We start from the raw sequence: 20,537 nt of genomic DNA, 5'->3' as shown, positions 1-20,537 counted from the left end.
TCAAGTTCAGTACTTGGGTCTGGGACTTATTAGGGTTCCTTGGACAAACGCTTCTTTCTTTAAGCTTTAATGTTATATAGCATTTATGTGTCAGGAATTGTTCTAAGTGGTTTATGTGTTTAAACTTACTCTGCTTTCCCGTGTCTTTGATTCTTTGAACACAAGGATCTCGAGAGCTTGAGCTATGTGCTCTTATTGATAACACTAATAACGTTTTAAATGTCTTTCATAAATAACTCTACAATGAACTGGAAAAAAAAAACTCTTATTGATAACACTAATAATGTTTTAAATGTCTTTCATAAATAACTCTACAATGAATTGGAAAACATACGTTTAATCCATAATTCAGTTTAATTCAATAATCTCGCTTTGCATTTCGTTCTTTATAGTTGGGATGCTGTTTATCAAAGAGAACTACAAACTTTCCAAGAATACGGAGATGCAGGAGAAATCTGGTGAGTTAGAAAAAACAACACATACACAGAAAATCAAAGAAACTATGATTCATATGATTGTATGTATGTGTGTGTATACGTGTGTGTATGCATATAGACTAGGTGATTATTACCAAAGAAAAAAAGCCTAAAAGTTTTGGGAACTCTGGAGTGATTCTAGCATTAGTGGGTAGATTTACAGCATCGCTCTCTTTCTTCTCCGTTTTAATGACCCAGATTTAGAGTATTAAGAAATTATTCTGAGAAGAAACAAGCCTACAAGAACCACAACCTCATCTGCTTTGAGACCAGAAGAACTAGATGTGCTCAGCTACCACCACAGATAGTTCTGACTGGGGCCACAATACGTGGTCCTGGATAGAATGGGAGAAGAATATGGAGCAGAACTCAAATTCTTATTTAAAAAAAAAAAAGCCAGATAAACTGCAACAGTAGAGAATAGAGGACCCCCAGAGACTATCTCCCTGAGACACTCTTTAAACCTAAAACGGAACGTATCCCCTGAGATCGCCTTTTAGGGAAATAGCAGAGTGGCACACAAAATAAAGGATATTGCCCGTAAGATCAATCATCAGTATGAGAACAAAAGGTCGACAGTTTCTCAAAAGCAAAGATGAGAAGATAAGGGGGCAGGGAAACTAGAATACCAGAAAGGGAACAAACAGAACACAAAGAGAATATTGGCACATTGTGATAAACGTAACTGTCACTCAACAATTTGTGTGGAAATTGTCAAATGAGACCCTAACTTACTGTGTAAACTTTCACCAAAAACTTGATAAAAATTTTTTTTAAATTCCCTCTGTAATAGTTTTAAATAAGAATTAAAAAAAAAAATTATGTATATAATTTAAATAAAAGATTGCTTGATAGTATCCCCCACCCAAAAAAAAATTACTTTTATCTTACAGTTGCCCTTCTTCAATAAGAAATAAAATTTTCAGCCACCAACATGCAAAAGTATTAATGCTGATGTAGAAAAACTATAAATAAGTAACATACCGACCTTGTCTGTTCTATTCTTGGAGGTATTTTCTCCCAAATAACAGTTGATATATGAAGCTTAAGCAGTCACAGATATTACGTCCTACTTTCAAAAAAAGGCTTAATTGAGTGTAGTTTTAAGTTGCTTAAATAGAATATAGTTGTAACTTATGCCTTATTTCCCTTTGTTATTTGATTAACTGTTTTTCTGTTTCTAACAGGTTTGGAGAAGAGAGCATGAATCGATTAATAAGGTGGATGGAAAAACAGAAGATCCCGTTGGATGCTTCAATACTTGATATTGGAACTGGAAATGGTGTTTTCCTGGTTGAACTTGTTGGTACTTTTAGTATTCGTGTGTTTGAGCCAAATTTTAAAATGACAATTTTAAGAAATACTGCAATTGGGGATATTAACCATCTAAATCTAAAGTAGTAAATCAGTAATACCACTTACTTTGAGAAGCCACGTGGCACAAAAAGGAGCCTGCGTGGATTGTGAGAAAGCACTGAAGGAGAACCCCGGGTGATGACCTGCATCCTACTCTTGACCCTGCGGGCTACAACCTTGACCTTGAGCAGGCCACTTACTTTCTCTAGGCTTTAGCTGTTTCCTAAGGGTTTCAACTAAATGATCTCTGTTGGCTTCTCTACTAGCTTAAAACTATGGAAATCTGTGTGTATAAAAGGAAGATGACCTTTTGCAATTCCAGTAGGACATGTATCTTAGGTGAGCATATAGTTTGAAAAAAGTATTGTGTTCATAGAACTGAGTTTTGGTACAGATTCAGTTGCTAATTAAACCATCACTGTTGTTACCCGTAGTGTGCTCATTGCTGTACTAGCTCCTGTCGAGGAAGTATAATAGATGGTTTTTTACAGTCCAGTTAGTAAGGATATAAAAAGTGAGATGTGTTGAGCGACTGCTATGTGCCAAACCTTGTGCTAGGCACTGGCAGCATGAAGATTTAAACCTTGTACTCGAGTTGTTCACAGTCTAAAGAGAGGATGCACTGACATCTAAAAAGGCAATTATACTATAGCTTGGTGAGTACAATAATAGATGTGTACTGAGTATAGAAAAGGCAACAGTCAGCTTTGGGAAAGAGGGATATGGAAGGATTTTGGAGGAGCTAAGATCCAAGCTGGGTGGAAATTGTAGGGGCAAGGTTGGGGGAATGAGTGGGATGTAAAGAGGGAGAGAATTTCGAGCAGTGAAAATGATATCTAAAGGCATGAAAGTTTGAAGCAGTGTACCCGCCATATCCTAAAAAAAAAAAAAAAATAGGGCCTATAAATCATGTGATAAATTGGAATATAGTACTATAAACATTCTAATATATGTTTTTATGGTACATATATGTATGAATTTTTTTGGATGTTTACCTAAGAAATTGGGAAACCCTGGTGGTCTAGTGGTTAAGTGCTATGGCTGCTAACCAAAAGGTCAGCAGTTCAAATCCACCAGGTGCTCCTTGAAAACTCTGTGGTGCAGTTCTACTCTGTCCTGTAGGGTCACTATGCGTTGGAATCGACTTGACAGCAACGGGTTTGGTTTTTTTTTTAGTTATACCTAAGAATGGAATTTCTGGACCATAGAGTATGTGTTTGTGTACCTTAAATATATACTTCCAAACAGTTTTCTCAAATGGTTTACACTCCCACTGGCAGTCTGTAAAAATGCCAATCGCACCACATCCTTGGCAACACCTGGTCCTGTCAGTTTAAAAATTTTTAACTGTTCTGGTAGGCGTGTGGGAGTCCCTGGGTGGTGCAGACAGTTAATGCGCTTGCTGCTAACTGAGAGGTTGGCAGTTCGAGTCTACCCAGAGGCACCTTGGAAGAAATCCCTGGATAGCTACGTCTGAAAAATAAGCCGTTGAAAGCCCTATAAAGCACAGTTCTATTTTCACACACTTGGAGTCACCATGAGCATTGGAGTTGACTCGATGGCAACTGGTTTTTTTTTTTTTTTTTAGATAGGTGTGCAGAGGTATCTTGTGGTTTTATTCTCATTTCCCAGATGACTAAAGATGTTGACCATGCTTTGTAGCTATTCTTTTTGAAGTGCTCAAGCTTTTTGCCCATTTTTAAATTGAGTGGTTTGTCTTTTTTTTATTGATTTGTAGCGGTCTTTAAAAACTCAGGGTACATCTCCTTTGTATTGCAAAAATATCTATTCAGTCTTTGGCTTATCTTCTCGTTTTTGTGGTAGTATCTTTTGATGAATGAAAGTTCTTTAATTTTACTAAAGTTCAGTTTATCATTGTTTTAATTTAAATCATTAGTGCTTTTGAATATTATTTAAGAAATTTCTGTCTACCCAGAGTCATAAAGATCTTTTGCTTTGTTTTCTTCTAAAAGTATTATTGTTTTCCCTTTAACATTTAGGTCTCTTCTCATTTTCGTGTCTGTTACAAGGTAGAGGTCAAGGTTTTTTTTTTTTTTTTTCCTTATGAATATGTAGATAACCCAGCATAATTTATTGAAAAGACATGCTTCCCCCCACTGCATGGCAATGACACCTCTGTCATTAAGTCAGGTAATTGTGTATATTTGTGTATATTTGAGTCTGGTTTTGGATTCTCTGCTCTGTTGCTCTGATCTCTTTGTTTATCCTTATGATACAATGCCATCCCAATTACTGCAGCTTTATAAATCTTCATATTTGGTTAGTGTCAGTACTCCAGCTTTGATTTTTCCCCCCACTGTTGTCTTGGCTTTTGTTAGTTATCTCTTTGCACATTTATTCAAATTTTAGAATCATCCTACCACTTTTCAAAAAAAAAAACCTGGGATTTTGATTGAGATTCTTTTGAACCTGTAGATGAGTTTGGGGAGGATTTCTGTCTTTACAGTACTGAGTTTTTGAATCTGTGGACATGATGGAGCCCTCCGTTTATTTGTACCTTTACAGTACTGAGTTTTTGAATCCGTGGACATGATGGAGCCCTCCGTTTATCTGTACCTTTACAGTACTGAGTCTTTGAATCCATGGACGTGATGGAGCCCTCTGTTTATTTGTATCTTTACAGTACTGAGTCTTTGAATCCGTGGCCATGACAGAGTCCTCCATTTATTTATAACTTTACAGCACCGGGTCTTTGAATCCGTGAACATGATGGAGCCTTCCGTTTATTTGTGTCTTTACAGCACTGAGTCTTTGAATACACGGACATGATGGAGTCCTCCGTTTATTTGTATCTTTACAGCACTGAGTCTTTGAATACATGGACATGATGGAGTCCTCCATTTATTTGTACCTTTACGGTACTGAGTCTTTGAGTCCATAGACATGATGGAGTCCTCCGTTTATTTGTATCTTTACGGTACTGAGTCTTTGAGTCCATAGACATGATGGAGCCCTCCGTTTATTTGTATCTTTACGGTACTGAGTCTTTGAGTCCATAGACATGATGGAGCCCTCCGTTTATTTGTATCTTTACGGTACTGAGTCTTTGAGTCCATGGACATGATGGAGCCCTCCGTTTATTTGTATCTTTACGGTACTGAGTCTTTGAGTCCGTAGACATGATGGAGTCCTCCGTTTATTTGTATCTTTACTGAGTCTTTGAATCCATGGACGTGATGGAGCCCTCTGTTTATTTGTGTCTTTACTGAGTTTGAATCTGTGGACGTGATGGAGACCTCCATTTATTTAGGTCTTCTTTCTTTTCTCTCAGGAATATTTTAGAGTTTTTTCTGTAGAGATCTTGTATATCTTTTGTTAGATTTCTCCCTAGGTGTTTGATTTTTTTGTTGTTGTTGTAATTGTTGTTATGCTTTTAAGATTTTATTTTCTAATAGTTTATTGCTAGTATGTGGAAGTGCAACAGATGATTTAGTGTTGATCTCTTTGGTGACCTTATAGATCCACATATGTGTTCTAATAGTTTATTTATAGATGCTTTTGGATTTTCTGTATATGTATAGTAATGTCATATGCCAATAATAGTTTTATTCTATTCCAATCTTAGCACCTTGTTTGTTAAAATGCTGCTTTAAAGATGCTTCAGTATGATGTTGAAATAGAAAGGGTGAAGGCAGATAGTTGTTGTAATATTGTCTGTGATAAGGGAAAAACTTCTAGTGTTTCACCATGAAATATGATGTTAGCTGTAGATTTTCATAGATAGTCTATCAGATTGACAAAGTTCCTTTCTATTTTTTTTTTTTAATTGTGCTTGGTTGAAACTTTACAAGCAAATTAGTTTCTCATTAAACAATTAATACATGAATTGTTTTGTGACATTGGATGCCAACCCAGCAATATGGCAACACTCTCCCCTCCCCCCTCCCCCCCATTCCCTGTTTCTATTCATCAATTTTCCTGTTCCTTCCTGCCTTCTTATCTTTGCTTTTGGGCTGCTGTGCCCATTTAGTCTTGTATACATGACTGAACTACAAAGCACATCCCTCGTGTATGTTATTATTTGCCCTAGATCTATCTAATTTTTGGCTGAAGGGTGAACCTTGGGAGTGACTTCAGTACTGAGTTAAAAGGTTGTCTGGGGGCCATACTCTCAGGGGTTTCACCAGTCTGTCAGACCAGTAAGTCTGATCTTTTTTTTTATGAGTTCGAATCTTGTTCTACGTATTTCTCCAGCTCTGTCCGGGACCCTCTACTGTGATCCCTGTCAGAACAGTGGGTGGTGGTAGCCGGGCACCATCTAGTTGTGCTGGACTCAGTCTGGTGGAGGCTGTGAAAGTTGTGGTCCATTAGTCCTTTGGACTAACCTTTACCTTGTGTCTTTGGTTTTCTTCATTCTCCCTTGCTCTAGAAGGTTGGGACCAGTGGAACATCTTAGATGCCTGCTCACAAGCTTTTAAGACCCCAAATGCTACTCACCAAAGTAGGATGTAAAACATTTTCTTTATAAAATGTGTTATGCCAATTGAGCTAAATGTCCCCTGAGACCATGGTCCCCAGCCCTCAGCCTAGTAATTCGGTCCCTCAGGGAGTTTGGATGTGTCTGTGAAGCTTCCATGACCTTGCCTTGTGCTGACTTCCCCAGTATTGTGTACTGTCTTACCCTTCATCAAAGTTACCGCTTATCGTCTAGTTAGTGTTTTTCCCTCCTCACGCCTCTCCTCCCTCACAACCGTCAAAGATTGTTTCTTTCTGTGTATAACCTTTTCATAAGTTTTTATAATAGTGATCTCATACAGTATTTGTCCTTTGGCGATTGACTTATTTCACTTAGCATAATGCCCTCCAGATTTATCCATCTTGTGAGATGTTTCGCAGATTCATCATTGGTTGTTTGTTGTTATGTAGTATTCCATTGTGTGTATGTACCATAGTTTATTCATCTGTTGATGGGCACTTAGGTTGTTTCCATCTCTTTGCTATTGTGAGTAATGCTGTAATGAGCATGGGTGTGCATATGTTAGTTCATGACAGCTCTTATTTCTCTAGGATATATTCCTCGGAGTGGAATAGCCAGTTTGTGACGGCTCTTCTTTCTCTAGGATATATTCCTAGGAGTGGAATAGCTGGATCATATGGTATTTTTGTTTCCAGCTTTTTAAGGAATCACTATATCATTTTCCAAGATGGTTGTACCATTTTGCATTCTCACCAGCAGTGTGTAAGAGTTCCAGTCTCCCTGCAGCCTCTCTAACATTTGTTGTTTTCTGTTTTTTTTTTTGATTAGTGCCGGTAATGTTGGGGTGAGATGGTATCTTACTATAATTTTGATTTTCATTTCTCTAATGGCTAGTGATCTTGAGCTATTCCTGGTGTGTCTGTTAGCTGCCTGAATGTCTTCTCTGGAGAAGTGTGTATTTCCTTTGCCTATTTCTGGCTTGTTAAGAGTTTTTATTGTGAATAGTTGAGTTTTATCACTTGCGTTCTTTTCTATTGAAATGATCAAATGAGTTTTCTTTTTTATTAATGTTAAGTTAATTGACTTTGAGGGAAGGATCCTCAGTTTTTTTCACTTGACATTTTTATTGAGATAATTGTAGTGATTGATTTTTAAATGTTAAAACAAACTTCCATTCCTGGAGTAAACCCAGTTTGATTGCGGTATATTATCTTTTTTCAGTATTATTGAATTTGTTTTGGTAGTATTTAATTTAGGATTTATATAGCTCTACAAGAGAGACTAGTCAGTAATTTTCTTTTCTTTCAATTTTTGTGTAAGGTTTTCATATCAACCTTATGCTGGCCTCATAAAATGAGATGAAAAATATCTTTTTTTAGAAGAATGTGTATAAGATTAGCTTTGTCTCATTCTTAAATGTTTGAAGAATATGATGACATCCTCAGGATGTGGAATTTTCTTTGTTGGGAATGTTTTAAATTAAAAATTCAGTTTTCATAGATTTAGTACTATTCAGAATTTTTTTTTCTTTGTGTGTCAGCTTTCTTTTTCAGGAAATTTATTCATTTTATCTAAAATTTTAAATTTATTGGAATAAAATTGTTTATCATATCCTGTTAAAAAAATTAAGGTGTAAAACTGACCCTTTTTTGCATACATTTCTGTGAATTTTAGTGCATCTAGAGATTGACGTAATCACCACCACAGTCAGGAGATGGAACAGTACCATCCAGAAATCTTCCTCATACTATTCCTTTGTAGTTGTACCTTCTGCTCCTGGCAGCCATTGATCTGTTCTCTCTAACTAGGTTTATCTTTTCAGAATGTCATGTAAATGCCGTACTGCAGTGTGCAGCCTTTTGAGACTGGCTTCTTTCACTCATAATGCTTTTGAGGTTTATCCACGTTTTTGCGTGCAACAGTAGTTCATTTCTTTCTATTGCTGAGAGTTATTCTGTTGTATGAATGTGTCACAGTTTGTTCATTCATTGAAGGGCGTTTAGGTTGTTGCCACTTTTTGACAATTATGAATAAAGCTGCTATAAACATTTGTGTACAAGTTTTTCAAGTTTCATTTCTCTAGGGTAGATCTATGTTTAACTTTATAAGAACTCGTCAAACTTTTCCTGAGTGGTTGTACCATTTTACGTTCCTACTTTGTATACATGAGCAGCGTATGAGAGTTCTGGTTGTTCCATGTCCTTGTCAATACTTGGTATTGTCAATATTTTTTAATTTCAGCCATTCTGATATATGTATATGTTGTAAGCTGCCCTCAAGTTGGCCCCTGATTCCTGACAACTCCGTGCACAAACTATACGTGTACTGGTGTCTCCTTATGGTTTTACAGGTAATCTCTGACTTACGGAGGGGCTCTGTTCCAGTGACTGTGGTGTAAGTTGGTGCTGACGTAAGTCGAATACCTCTTTTTTTTTTTTTTTAGTTTTCGTTATTATTGCCTTTTATTCTCAGTATCTTTATAAATCTGATCTTTGAACATCAGTGAGTAAACCTCAGAGAATATTACGTCAGCAAATTTTGTGCTGCTACGTTGTATATAGTACACGTAACTAATGATAAGATGTTCCCAAAAAACAAACAAATGAAAAAACAACAGAGCTTCGTCCTAAGTGCAGTTTGTTGTAACTCAGATACTTTGTAAGTTGGGGACTACCTGTGATTGTGGCTGCTGAGTTAAAAACATGTTTTCATATGCTTATTTGCCATCTTTATATTATTCTTGGTGAAATTTCTATTCAAATCTTTTGCCCATTTTTAATTTTTTGTCCTTACTGTTGACTTTTGAGAATCCTTTATGTATTCTGGATACGAGTCATTTATCTGATATGTGATTGCAAATGACTTTCTTCCAATCTGTAGCTTGTCTTTTCATCCTCTTAACAGAATCTTCTGCAGAGCAAAAGTTTTTAATATGGATGGAATCCAATTTTTTGAGTTTTTCTTTTAGGTATGTATCATGCTTTTGGTGTTATGTCTAAGAAAACCTTGCTTAATCCCAGGTCACAGAAATTTTCTGTTTTTTTAATTTTTTCTCTCCTAGAAGTTCTATAGTTTTATTTTTTACATTGGATTTGTGATTCATTTTGAATTAGTTTTTGTATAAGGCATAAGGTTTAGATTGAGAATCTTTTTTTTTCTTTTTTGTATAGATGCCCAATTGTTCCAGTAGCATTTATTGAAAAGATTATCCTTTCTTCATTGAATTGCCTTTGTACCTTTGTCAAAAGTGACTTGGCTGTATTTGTGTGGGTCTATTTTTGGACTCAATTCTGTTTCATTGATAAGCATGTCTATCCTTTTTGCCATTACCACACTGTCTTGATATGTAGCTCTGTTCTAAATCTTAAAAGTTGGTTAGATAGTATGATTTTTTCCAACTTTATTCCTTTCTAATTCTGTTTTGGCTATTCTAGACCCTTTCTCTTTTCAAATAAATTTTTTTTTTTCCATTTTCAAATTGCTGTCTTTTTTTTTTTTTAATAATTTTTATTAAGCTTTAAGTGAACGTTTACAAATCAAGTCAGTCTGTCACATAAAAGCTTATTTATTTATTTATTTTTTACTCCATACTCCCACTTATTCTCCCCCTAATGAGTCAGCCCTTCCAGTCTCTCCTTTCGTGACAATTTTGCCAGTTTCTAACCCTCTCTACCCTCCTATCTCCCCTCCAGACAGGAGATGCCAACACAGTCTCAAGTGTCCACCTGATACAAGTAGCTCACTCTTCGTCAGCATCTCTCTCCAACCCGTTGTCCAGTCTCTTCCATGTCTGATGAGTTGTCTTCAGGAATGGTTCCTGTGCTGGGCCAACAGAAGGTTTGGGGAGCGTGACCGCCGGGATTCCTCTAGTCTCAGTCAGACTCAAATAAATTTTAGAATCAACTTATCTATATCTGGAACCCTGGTGGTGTAGTGGTTAAGAGCTTGGCTGGTAACCAAAAGGTCAATAGTTCGAATCCACCAGCTGCTCCTTGGAAACCCTCTGGGGCAGTTCTACTCTGTCCTCTAGGGTCGCTATGAGTCGGAATTGACTCAGAGGCACTGGGTATGTATGTATCTGCATGTACAAAAAAATCTCTGCTGAGATTTTGATTGGAATTGAGCCAAGTCTGTAATGTGAGGAGAAGTGACATCTTTACTCTTAAGTTTTCTAACCCATGAACATGGTATATCTCTTCATTATTTAGGTTTTATTTGATTTCTTTCATCAGCACTTTGTGTTTTTTAGCATACAGATCCTGTTCATATTTTTTAGGTTTATGTCTTTGTATTTATTTATTTATTCTTGGAGCTATTTTAATGGCATTGGTTTTTGAAATTAAGTTTCCAATTGTTTATTGCTAGAAGTAGGATTGATTTTTATGTGTTGATCTTGTATCCTGCAACTGTGCTGATCAGTTCTGCAACTTTTTTAGTGGATTCCCTGGCATTCTTTATGTAGACAATCATGCCATCTGTGAATATGGGCAGTTTTATTTCTTCCTTTCCAATCTGTATATCTTTTATTTCTTTTTCTTTCCTAGTTACACTAGATACCCTTTATCAGGTTGAGGAAGTTCCTTTCCAGTTCTATAATCATGTTGAATTTCGTCTTTGTTTTTTTTTCTTGAATCGATACGATCATGAGGTTTCTTTTCTTTAGACTATTAATGTGATAGATTATATTGAGTGACTTTCAAATATTGAACCAACATTGAATGCCCAGTATAAACCCCATTTGGTCATAGAGTTACTCTGTTTCTGTATTACTGAATTCAGTTTGTTCATATTTTGTCAAGGATTTTTGCATCTGTGTTCATGAGGGATATTGGTCTGTTTGTTGTTTGACTTTCTTGTACTGTCTTTGTTTAGTTTTGGTCCCAGAGCAGTACTGTCCACATCAAATGGGTTGGGAAGTATTTCTTCTTGTATCTTTTGAAGCTTGAGTAGAATTGGTGTTATTTCTTCTTGAAACTTTGGGTAGGACTTGCCAGTGAAACTGTTTAGCCTGGAAATTTCTTCTTCTGGAGGCTTTTAATATGGATTCAATTTCTTTAGCAGTTAACAAGCTATTCTGGTTATCTTTTTTCATTTTTGTGAGTTTGGGTAGTTTGTGGTTTTTGAGGAATTGGTCCATTTTGTAATGTAATGTCCATAGAGTTCTATTATGATCCTTTTAATATCTGTGGGGTCCGTAGTGATAGTCCCCTCTTTCATTCCCAAAATTGCTAATTTGTGTCTTCTTTTTTCTTTGTCATGCATGCTAGAGATTTATTTTTTTTATCTTAGAACCATCTCTTGTTTTCATTGACTTTCTTTATATTCTGTTTTCACTTTCATTGAATTGTGTTCTTTTTAAAATTATTCTTTCTTTCATAGTTCTTCATTGTTGTTATTAGATGTCATTGAGTCTGTTCCTACTCATAGCAATCATATGTACAACTGAATGAAACAGTGCCTGGTGCTGTGCCATCCTCACAGTCATTGCTACATTTGAGCTCATTGTTGCATACTTCTTGCTTTTAGTTTATTTTTCTCCACTGTTTTTAGTTTCTTAAATTTAAAACTTAGTTTATTGATTTGAGACCTTTCCAACATAAATATTTAACGCTATAAATGCGGTACATTTTCCTTTAAGTACTGCAGTATCCCACAAATTTTGATGTTTTGTATTTACTTTCATTCAGTTCAAAATATTTTCTAATTTTACTTGAGACTTCCTTTTAGTCCATGCATTATTTAGAGTTCTGTTTAATTTCCAAGTGTTGGAAATTTTTCTGTTATCTTCCTGTTATGGTATTACTAGTTTAATTTGATTATGTTCAGAGAACATACTTACTATGATTTCAGTTCTTTTAAATTTCTTAAGGTTTGTTTTATGACCCAAGATATGGTTTATCGCGGTGAATGTCTCGTATGCACTAGAAAAAAAATGTGTATTCTGGTCTGTGAATGTTAATTAAATCTGGTTGTTTCATAGCTAGCGTTGTTCAGTTCTTCTATATATCTCTGCTGATTTTCTGACTAGTGGTTCTATCAGTTACCAAGAGAGGAGTTTTGATGTGTCTAACTATAATTGTGCTAATGAGGAACCTTTACATAGATCAAAAGGCAGTTATTCGGACAGAACAAGGGGATACTGATAGGTTTAAAGTCAGGCAAGGTGTGCGCCAGGGTTGTATTCTTTCACCAATACCTATTCAATCTGTATGCTGAGCTAATAATACGAGAAGCTGGACTATATGAGGAAGAACAGGGCATCAGGATTAGAGGAAAACTCATTAACAACCTGTGTTACGGAGATGACACAACCTTGCTTGCTGAAAGTGAAGACGACTCGAAGGACTTACTAATGAAGATCAAAGACCACAGCCTTCAGTATGGATTGCACCTCAGCATAACAAAAATCCTCACAACTGGACCAATGAGCAACATCATGATAAACAGAGAAAAGATTGAAGTTGTCAAGGATTTCATTTTACTTGGATCCGCTATCAACAGCCGTGGAAGCAGCAGTCAAGAAATCAGAAGATTCATTGCATTGGGTAAATCTGCTGCAAAGGACCTCTTTAAAGTGTTGAAGAGCAAATATGTCACCTTGAAGACTAAGGTGCGCCTGACACAAGCCATGGTATTTTCAATGGCATCATATGCATGTGAAAGCTGGACAATGAATAAGGAAGACCAAAGAAGAATTGACGCCTTTGAATTGTGGTGTTGGCAAAGAATATTGAATATATCATGGACTGCCAGAAGAATGAAAAATCTGTCTTGGAAGAAGTACAACCAGAATGCTCCTTAGAAGCAAGGATGGCGAGACTGCATCTTATATACGTGTTATCAGGAGGGATCAGTCTCTGGAGAAGGACATCATGTCTGGCAAAGTACAGGGTCAGCAGAAAAGAGGAAGACCCTCAACGAGGTGGATTGACACAGTGGCTGCAAGAATGGGCTCAAGCATAACAACAATTGTAAGGATGGTGCAGGACCGGGTAGTGTTTCATTCTGTTGTGCATAGGGTCGCTATGAGTTGGAACTGATTCGACGGCACCTAACAACAATAACAACTATAATTGTGGATTTGTTTATTTTACCTTTTATTTCTATCATTTTTTGCTTAAGATATTTTGAAGCTCAATTATTAAAAAAAAAAAAAAATTTTAGGTACATACATATTATTTTTTAATTTTTTTGGTGAATTGACTCTTATTTTTCTTCTTTTTTTAAAAATTATGCTTTAAGTGAAAGTTTACAATTCAAGTCAATTTCTCCTACAAAGCTTATACACACAATGTTATGTGACCCTAGTTGCTCTCCCTACAATGTGACAGCACACTCCTCCTCTCCACCCTGTATTTCCTGTGTCCATTCAGTCAGCTCCTCTCCCCCTCTGCCTTCTCATCTCACCTCCAGACAGGCACTCCCCACTTAGTCTCATGTGTCCACTTGAGCTAAGAAGCACACTCTTCACCGGTATCATTTTATATAGTCCAGTCTAATCTTTGTCTGAAGAGTTGGCTTCGGGAATGGTTTTAGTTTTGGGCTAACAGAGAGTCTGGGGCCATAACCTCTGGGGTCCTGCCAGTCTCAGACCGTTAAGTCTGGTCTTTTTACTAGAATTTGACTTCTGCACCCCACTTTCCTTCTGCTCCATCAGGGACTCTTTGCTGTGTTCCCTGTCAGGGCAGTCATTGGTGGTAGCCAGGCACCATCTAGTTCTTCTGGTCTCAGGCTGATGGAGTCTCTGATTTATGTGGCCCTTTGTCTCTTGGGCTAATATTTTCCTTGTGTCTTTTGGTGTCCTTCATTCTCTTTTGCTCCATGTGGGCTGGGACCAATTGATGCATCTTAGATAGCCGCTTGCTAGCTTTTAAGACCCCAGATACCACTCACCAAAGTAGGATGCAGAACATTTTCTTAATAAACTTTCTTATGCTGATTGACCTAGATGTCCCCTGAAGTCATGGTCCCCAGACCCTTGCCCCTGCTACTCTGTCCCTCGAAGTGTTTGATTGTATTCAGGAAACTTCTTATCTTTTGGTTTAGTCCAGTTGTACTGACTTCCCCTGTATTGTGTGTTGTCCTTCCCTTCACCTAAAATAATTGTCTAGTATCTAGTGAATACTCTTCTCCCTCCCTCTCCACCCTCGTAACCATCAAAGAACGTTTTTTTTTGTGTTTAAACCTTTTCTTGAGTTCTTATAATAGTGGTTTCAGACGATATTTTCCTTTTGTGACTGACTGATTTCACTCAGCATAATGCCTTCCAGATTCATCCATGTTATGAGGTGTTTCATGGATTCATCGTTGTTCGTTACCGTTTCATAGTATTCCATTGTGTAAATATACCATAATTTGTTTATCCATTCATCCACTGATGGGCACCTGGGTCGTTTCCATCTTTTTGCTATTGTAAACACTGCTACAGTGAACGTGGATGTACATATATATCTATTTGTGTGAGGGCCCTTATTTCTCTAGGATATATTCCAAGGAGTGGGATTGCTGAATCAGATGGTAGTTCTATTTCTAGCTTTTTAAGGAAGCGCCAAATTGATTTCCAATGTGGTAGTACCATTTTACATTCCCACCAGCAGTGTATAGGTGTTCCAGTCTTTGCACAACCTGTCCAGCATTTATTATTTTGTGTTTTTTTTGCATTAATGCCAGCCTTGTTGGAGTGAGATGGTATCTCATTGTAGTTTTGATTTGCATTTTTCTAATGGCTAATGATCGTGAGCATTTCCACTTGTATTTCTTAGCTGCCTGAATGTCTTTAGTGAAGTGCCTGTTCAGATCCTTTTTTTATTGTATAATGCTCCTCTTTACCTCTGGTAATTTTTATTTCCTTTGAACTTTATTTTGATGTTTATAATAAAGCTACTTCAGCTTTCTTTTTCTTTTTTAAATTGAGATATAATTCACTTATGAAATTCACCCTTTTAAGGTATACGATTTATGGTTTTTAGTATAGTCTCAGAGTTGTGCAACAATCACAACTATCTAATTCCAGAAATTTTATCACCCTCTCCCCAAAAACCCCATACCCATCAGCAGTTGCTCTGTGTTCCCCCTACGCTTTAGGCTCTGTCAACCACTAATCTACTTTCTGTCTGTATGGATTTCCGTATTCTGAATGTTTCATATAATGAAACCATGCAATACATGGCCCCTTGCATCTGGCTTTTTTCACTTAGCGTAACGTTTTCAGCGTTCATCCCCGTCCTGGCATGTATCAGCACTTGGTTCCTTTTTTTTTTTTTTTTTTAATTAACTTTTATTAAGCTTCAAGTGAACATTTACAATTCCAATCAGTCTGTCACGTGTAAGTTTACATACATCTTACTCCCTTCTCCCACTTGCTCTCCCCCATTGAGTCAGCCCTTTCAGTCTCTCGTTTCGTGCCAATTTTGCCTCTAGTCTTCCCTCTCTCTCTATCTTCCCATCCCCCCTCCAGTCAAGAGTTGCCAACACACTCTCCAGTGTGCACCTGATTTAATTAGCTCACTCTTCATCAGCATCTCTCTCCCCGCCACTGACCAGTCCCTTTCATTACTGATGAGTTGTCTTCGGGGATGGTTCCTGTCCTGTGCCAACAGAAGGTCTGGGGAGCATTGCCGCCGGGATTCCTCTAGTCGCAGTCAGACCATTAAGTATGGTCTTTTTATGAGAATTTGGGGTCTGTATCCCACTGATCTCCTGCTCCCTCAGGAGTTCTCTGTTGTGCTCCCTGTCAGGGCAGTCGTCAATTGTGGCCGGGCACCAACTAGTTCTTCTGGTCTCAGGATGATGTAGGTCTCTGGTTCATGTGGCCCTTTCTGTCTCTTGGGTTCTTAGTTGTTGTGTGACGTTGGTGTTCTTCATTTTCCTTTGCTCCAGGTGGGTTGAGACCAACTGATGTATCTTAGATGGCCGCTTGTTAGCATTTAGGACCCCAGATGCCACATTTCAAAGTGGGATGCAGAATGTTTTCATAATAGAATTATTTTGCCAATTGACTTAGAAGTCCCCTCAAACCATGTTCCCCAGACCCCCGCCCCTGCTCCGCTGACCTTTGAAGCATTCATTTTATCCCGGAAACCTCTTTGCTTTTAGTCCAGTCCAATTGGACTGACCTTCCTTGTATTGAGTGTTGTCTTTCCCTTCACCCAAAGCAGTTCTTATCTACTGATTGATCAATAAAAAACCCTCTCCCTCCCTCCCTCCCTCCCCCCTTCGTAATGGTTCCTTTTTATGGATGAATAACATTCCATTGTAGGATACAGTCCATTTTGCTTATCCATTCATTGTGCGATAGACATTTAGGTGGTTTTTTGGCTATTAAGAAAAATGCTGCTATGAACATTAATGTGCAAGTTTTTGTGAGGACATATGTTTTCGCGTTATCCTTTAATTCCTGAATGATATTTTTGCTGGATATGGAATTGTAGGTTGACTGTTCTTTTCTCTCAGTACACTAAAAATATGTGCTGCTTCTTTTTGACTGCAGTGGTTTCTGATGAGAAATCCACAGTCATTTGAATTGTTTTTTGTATAAGTAATGTGTCATTTTCCTCTGGATGCTTTCAAGATTTTTCTTTGTCTTTAGTGTTTAGCAGTTTGTGATATGCTGATGCATGGATTTTTTTTTGTGTTTATCCTATCTGGGGTTTTTTAAGCTTCTTGAATCTTGAGGCTTATTTCTTTTTACCAAATATAGGGTAGCTACAGTTTTTATTTCTTCAGATATTTTTTCTGCATCACGTTCTCCTCTCCTTTTGGGAGTCTCTTGATATGAATGTTAGAACATTTGTATTGCCCCAGAGGTCCCTGAGTATCTGTTTTTTTTTTTTTTTGGTCAGTTAATTTTTCTCACTGTCATTTAGATTGAATAATTTCTATTGATCTATCTTCAAGGTCACTGACTTCTTCCTTTGCCATCTTCATTTTGCTATTGAGTCCATACATTAAAATTGGTTGATATGTTTTTTAAGGCTCTTTTAGTTTCTCCCTCCACTTTTTCTTTTTTGAACTTTGAAATTTATTTGTTGTAGAAAGTACATTTGTATGTCCCAGAGGTCCTGTTCTTTCTTTTTTTTTTTTGTCAGTGGTGGTTTTTTCATTGTGTTCAGTTTGTATAATTTCTACTGATAAATTTCATTTCTCCTAAAGGTTTTCTACAGTGTGGATTTTGCTATTTGCATCTTTATAGTATTTAATATGTTTTATGTCCCCTATATTTTATGTAAGTTGGGTGTTAGGTTTAAAATAAGGGGCAGCAAACTAAAGACTGCAGTTCAAACCTGGGCCTCTACATGTTTTTATAAATGTTTATTGGAATACAGCATGCCGTTGATTTACATACTATCTATGGCTGCTTACATGCCGCCATGGCAGAGTTGAGTAGTTGTAACGGGCTCGCAAAACCTAAAACATTTACCCTCTTGTCCTTTACAAGAAAGTGTTTGCTGACCTCTGATCTAGAGATTTGATCAAAGCCAGTATCTTCTTGTTTGTTTGCTTTTAAAAAGTATTTTTTTTTTTTTTTGTAAATTTAATAGATGGTGGTGTGTATTGTTTGGTTGTCCATCATTTTGTGATGTTAGGAGTTGTTGATGATCATTGCCTATATTCATTACATTTTCATTGATCCTTCCTTTTTTATAAATATTTTGCTGGGTATATACTTTAGTATTGGCAGTTTTTTTAATTTTTTTTCATTTTGTTCTGGCTTCCATTCTTATAACTTATTGTCAGCTGTCAGTCTTATTATTGGTCTTTTCAAAGTAATATGACCCTCTGTGCCTAACCTCATTCCACAGTCCCTGGATGCTTTTGAGATATGTCTGTTTTTTGTTTAGCTATGCCATCGTATACTACGATGTGCCTGAGTATGGTTGTATAGTGCGTCTTGAATCTGTAGATTGGAGCCCTTTGTCAATATTGGAAAATTTTCAGCCATGTGCTCTTTTCTGTTCTATTCTCAATTCCTCTCCTCCTATGATTCCTAGTATATATAATGTCTGTTATGCTCTTTCCTGTTTTTAATTTTTCATGCTTTCATCATTCTGTGCTTAACTGGGATATTTTCTTCTGACCTTTCCTTCAACTCACTAATTCTTTTTGTTTGCTGTGTCTAGTCTACTATTAAGCTTGTCCCTTGATCTTCTTAATTTAGTTATTGTTTATTTTAGTTCTGTTATTAATTTGGTTCTTTGTTACAATGTGTAGCTCTCTGCCAGAAGTCTCCAACTTGTCATTTATATCAGTTGTTTTAAAATCTGTTCTTGATAATTGCATTATTTGGATCTCCTATGGGTCTATTTCTAATGTCAGTTTTTCCCCCCTTGGTTTTTGGTTCTTTTCTTTAATGATTGTTTATTTTTTTACTGAGGGTCCAAAATTGAATATGAAATTGTTGGAGATAGTTTGAGTCTCTGAATGGTTGTTCTAGAGAGATTTCTGTACATTGTACTGAAAAAATAAACAGGCATGGGAGAAGAGGGGGATTAATAAGAGTCGATTAAGAGAATCATCTGCATTCTAGGTCTAATAGAGAAGGAATTTGGGGGGAAACTGGGAGAAAATGAAGATCCAGAAGAATAGGGAGTAAGACAGCTAAATGAATTGTAGGTTGGAATTTTAAAAAATTAGACTTTAAAATTAAAAAGAAAAACAATCCAAGGGGGCATAATGCCCTGTGAGTAATAATTAGTATAAGTGTTACTTGAGTTTAGATTAGGAATCAGTCACTTAGGGTTGAAAAGTCTAGGTAAGTCTTCATAGATAGGGTAGGACTAAGTCATGTTTTGAAAGAAGTAACCACCTAGTAAATGGTGAAGAGCAGAGAGGGCATTTTAGGATACACTGTAATTTGTAACTTGAAATTACTTTTGGCCTGATTGGTCTAAAAATGTTCAGCATAGTGGGGGATGAGGTGAAGACCAGAAGCTACCATGCTTTGTCACAGGCTCCACACATCCTAGTTGGGCTCATACATGGTCAACAGCTAGGACGAGAGGTTTCCTCTCAGCGCTCTTAAGTCCAGTGAGCTTTCTGTAAATTTTGGGGGATATTAATACCCGCCCAGCCTATTTCATAGGTTTTTTGTAAAGATCTAGTGAAATGTATGAAATATTTAAAAAACCAGAAAGTACTATTCAAATAGCTGTTGAAGAGTTGCGTAATTTATACTTAAACTGAAGGAAAAGTTTTTTATCAGAACTTACTACATATGCATATAACTTCATTGTGTTAAGTAAAACTTAACAAGTTTATATGTGAATTGGAGCATATCAGCATCAGTACTTAGTACTACTGCCTGAGGGCTTATGCATATATTTTTATTATCTTTGAGAAGATAAATTTCCTTTTGAAAAAGAAATCAAATATTTTAAAAGCAAATGAATTGCCACATTATATAAATTTAAACTTGGTTTCTGTTTGGAGTCTGCAATAAAATTTAAACATTGTAGATTATTGGATATTATATGTCATTTGATCTAAAACAAAAATAAAACATCCCAAGCCCTAAAGGAATATTATAATTCATAGGCAAAAATTATATTAAAAATTTATTTAAACTAAAAAATTATTTTTCTGTCTCTAGGCAAAGTTTGGTTTTTCTAATATTACTGGAATCGATTACTCTCCTTCTGCAATACAACTCTCTGGAAGTATTATAGAGAGAGAAGGTTTATCTAACATTAAGTTGAAGGTAACTATTTATATTATTACTGTTACTCTTTATTTCTAAATAAAAGTCATAAAGTTTAAGTGTTCCTAAAGTCTGTTAATTTGCTGACATCTTTTGAACTCATATAAATTAAGGATGAGTCAGAAATAATCCAAACTGAAACATTTTTAAGTAACTGGGGATTTTTAGTCTAGTCAGTTTTGGGGGAAGCTGTTTTCTGTGCATGAGTGTCTACGCTATCTCTCTCCTTCCTTCTCTGTTCCCTCCCTCCCTCCCTTTTTCTTCTTCCTCCTTTCCCTCGTTTTCTCCTTTCTCTTCTTCCTCTCCTTTACCCTCTTCCCTTTTCTCTTCTCCTCTTGCCTTAGCTCTTTCTCATTCTCTCATGCCTGCAAACACACACGAATAGTACCCAACTATGGGTACTATGGATTAACCAGATAAAAAAAGCTGTAAAAGCAGAGAGTGGTATAATGCCACTGAAGATTACTTAGTTTATTTTGTGCCCTAATATCTGTGAGGCCTCCTAGCAGCCTCCTATCCATTTAGCTGTCTCACTGCGTATTCTTCTCAGGTGCCCTGATGGCGCAGCAGT

At 36.7% G+C, this 20,537-nt stretch overlaps 2 protein-coding genes across 10 annotated transcripts in view; both read left to right on the top strand.

The window, feature by feature from the left end:
* The window catches only part of FAM53B (family with sequence similarity 53 member B), a 533,156-nt gene that overhangs the window by 375,504 nt on the left and 137,115 nt on the right, over positions 1–20,537 (top strand). The window lies entirely within an intron of this gene.
* EEF1AKMT2 (EEF1A lysine methyltransferase 2) overlaps positions 1–20,537 on the top strand; it is a 29,337-nt gene that overhangs the window by 1,062 nt on the left and 7,738 nt on the right. The window contains exons 2-6 of one of the 9 annotated variants that reach the window (XM_049854806.1): positions 393–458; positions 1,664–1,778; positions 2,099–2,171; positions 9,963–10,107; positions 19,859–19,943. In XM_049854806.1, the coding sequence (XP_049710763.1) occupies positions 393–458; positions 1,664–1,778; positions 2,099–2,171; positions 9,963–10,107; positions 19,859–19,934 (475 nt within the window). In that variant the 3' untranslated portion in view covers positions 19,935–19,943. Of the gene's footprint in view, positions 1–392; positions 459–1,663; positions 3,663–8,620; positions 8,647–9,174; positions 9,239–9,962; positions 11,920–19,858; positions 19,967–20,537 lie in introns of those variants that run through there. The other 8 variants (XM_049854805.1, XM_049854810.1, XM_049854804.1 and 5 more) reach the window with 8 other exon arrangements.

The sequence above is a fragment of the Elephas maximus genome, chromosome 16 (assembly GCF_024166365.1).
Source record: "Elephas maximus indicus isolate mEleMax1 chromosome 16, mEleMax1 primary haplotype, whole genome shotgun sequence".
Taxonomy (NCBI): domain Eukaryota; kingdom Metazoa; phylum Chordata; class Mammalia; order Proboscidea; family Elephantidae; genus Elephas; species Elephas maximus.
The sequence above is the reverse complement of the archived record's forward strand: the minus strand, read 5'-3'. Positions and strand labels throughout refer to the sequence as shown.